Source organism: Arachis duranensis, chromosome 6 (genome assembly GCF_000817695.3).
Source record: "Arachis duranensis cultivar V14167 chromosome 6, aradu.V14167.gnm2.J7QH, whole genome shotgun sequence".
NCBI classification, from domain to species: Eukaryota; Viridiplantae; Streptophyta; class Magnoliopsida; order Fabales; family Fabaceae; genus Arachis; species Arachis duranensis.
Window position 1 is genome coordinate 54,492,989 of NC_029777.3, and position 2,008 is coordinate 54,494,996.

The following is a 2,008-nucleotide window of genomic DNA, read 5'->3' on the forward strand; positions in this document are numbered from 1 at the left end:
TAGAGAATCCTAATACAGAAAGTTTTGTAATAAACAATAAATAATTTAAACCTACTAAATAACAATTCAATACTATCCTTTGATACCTGCAAAATATATACATGAAATAATACTGTATCAATGTTTGTATACAAAATTATATGATTAACGTAATTATAAAATTGTTTGTCAAGAGAATAAAAGTATACGAATTTTAATGATAATTTTAATATTCTCAAACTATTAATGTACAATAAGAATTCATCTATTAGTTCCTATAATTTCTAAATTTTTTTAAGTGATAGTAATAAATTTTAATAAATAAATAGATTTAGTAAGACATTTTGTTATTACCTTTTTATTATAGGCTCTCAAAAACTTCTCTATATACCACATTCATCGTGCAGTTATCTTCCAAGTGTCCATGATCTTACAACAGCACTCGCAGACTATCTTTACTCGTTACCCTTGATAACGCAACATACAATTGACTATGGGTGAAAACTGGCCTTGGAAGGTAAATTCCAACTTTCGATAGAGTTTGTCCCTGGGACTTATTTATTGTCATTGTAAATTACATGATAATTGGGAATTGTCTTCTTTGAAACCTGACCGGCAGTGTTTCATTATTTGGAATTAGATTCAGTTTTGGGATAAGAACAATACTTCCAACTTTGTTACCAGTTAAAGTCTTGCATTCTATCACATGATTTCCCATTCTTCTAACTTGCATCCTCGTTCTATTGCACAAACCATTAGTTTGGTCTATATTTCACAGCAACATAATAGGAGCGCCAACCTTCAGGACCAACTTGTGTGGTGGTAGACCTGAACAATTTATTCCATTTAGAATCTCCGACGAGAAAGCATCTAACTCAAATTTCATATTTTCCTTTTCAGCATACACAGAGTCTGAACTTAAGTAGACTCTTTCTTGTCCAGGTAACCCTGCAGTCATCTTGTTGTTGACATCACTGACACAATCCAAAGTTGGTGCAAGAATTGCTCTATCCTTGAAATAATTTTCAACAGATAAATTGGATAACATATCTGGATACACGAAATCAATGAGGTCATCCAAAGTTGTCTCAGAATTCTTAATCAAAATGTCAGATGGTATATGAATGATCGATTCACCATCTGTTGTATCACCAGCCAAACCATCACCAATTTTGAGTAGCCATTCTGCAAAATTTCTGAGTTCTTGTATGTTGTTGTTTTCACCTAGTGACAATCTCATGTTTTTTGTAAGCTTCAAAACCTTACAATTATGCCACAAATATGAAGAATTAATAGAAGACTGAATTATATCTTGCCTTGAACCTCTGGGAATCACAGATAAAATTTGTCTAAAATCTTCTCCGAGAACAACAACTTTACCTCCAAATGGCAAATGAGCATTATACGAATCTGACTCGAAGCAACATTTAAAACTATACCTCCTTTAGACCTCAAGATGTCTGTGAGGCATTTGTCTAAAGCTTCGTAACAATACTTATTTATCATTGGAGTTTCATCCCATATGATTAATTTGGCCTTAGTTATTAACCTTGTAAGAGGACTTTCCTATTTAATGCTACACAAAGAATCCTCATTTATGGCAAAAGGAATTTTAAATCTTGAATGTGCAGTTCTTCTATTAGGCAACAAAAGTGCAGCAATCCCACTCGAAGCAACATTTAAAACTATACCTCCTTTAGACCTAATTGAGCATGATATAGTTGACCATAAGAATGTTTTTCACAACCACCTTGACCATATAAGAAGAAAAGTCCACCCATATTACCGCTAACAGCACCAATTATTTGATCGTATGCAAATTTCTGCTCATTAGTTAGCCTTTCTAAATACCCACTTAGTTCAATCACAAGAGCATTAACGTCAAAATAATTGAAACAATTGACTATTACGACTTATATATATACACTAATTACAAACGATATGAATTTTTAATGGAAATACTTGATACTAATAGAAAAAAATTATATAAATAGAAATTATTTAATTTCAATTTCAATTTCATATAACA

General features: G+C 31.7%; 1 protein-coding gene across 1 annotated transcript; it reads right to left on the bottom strand.

Moving 5' to 3' along the window:
- Window positions 1-751: 751 nt before the first annotated feature.
- LOC107493885 (uncharacterized) lies at window positions 752-1,760 on the bottom strand. The gene is made up of 3 exons (XM_016114918.1): window positions 1,671-1,760; window positions 1,360-1,545; window positions 752-1,240 (listed from the first exon to the last, which is right to left on the bottom strand). Exons 1-3 carry the CDS (start codon window positions 1,758-1,760, stop codon window positions 752-754), a joined length of 765 nt encoding a protein of 254 aa, XP_015970404.1.
- Between the last annotated feature and the right edge of the window lie 248 nt (window positions 1,761-2,008).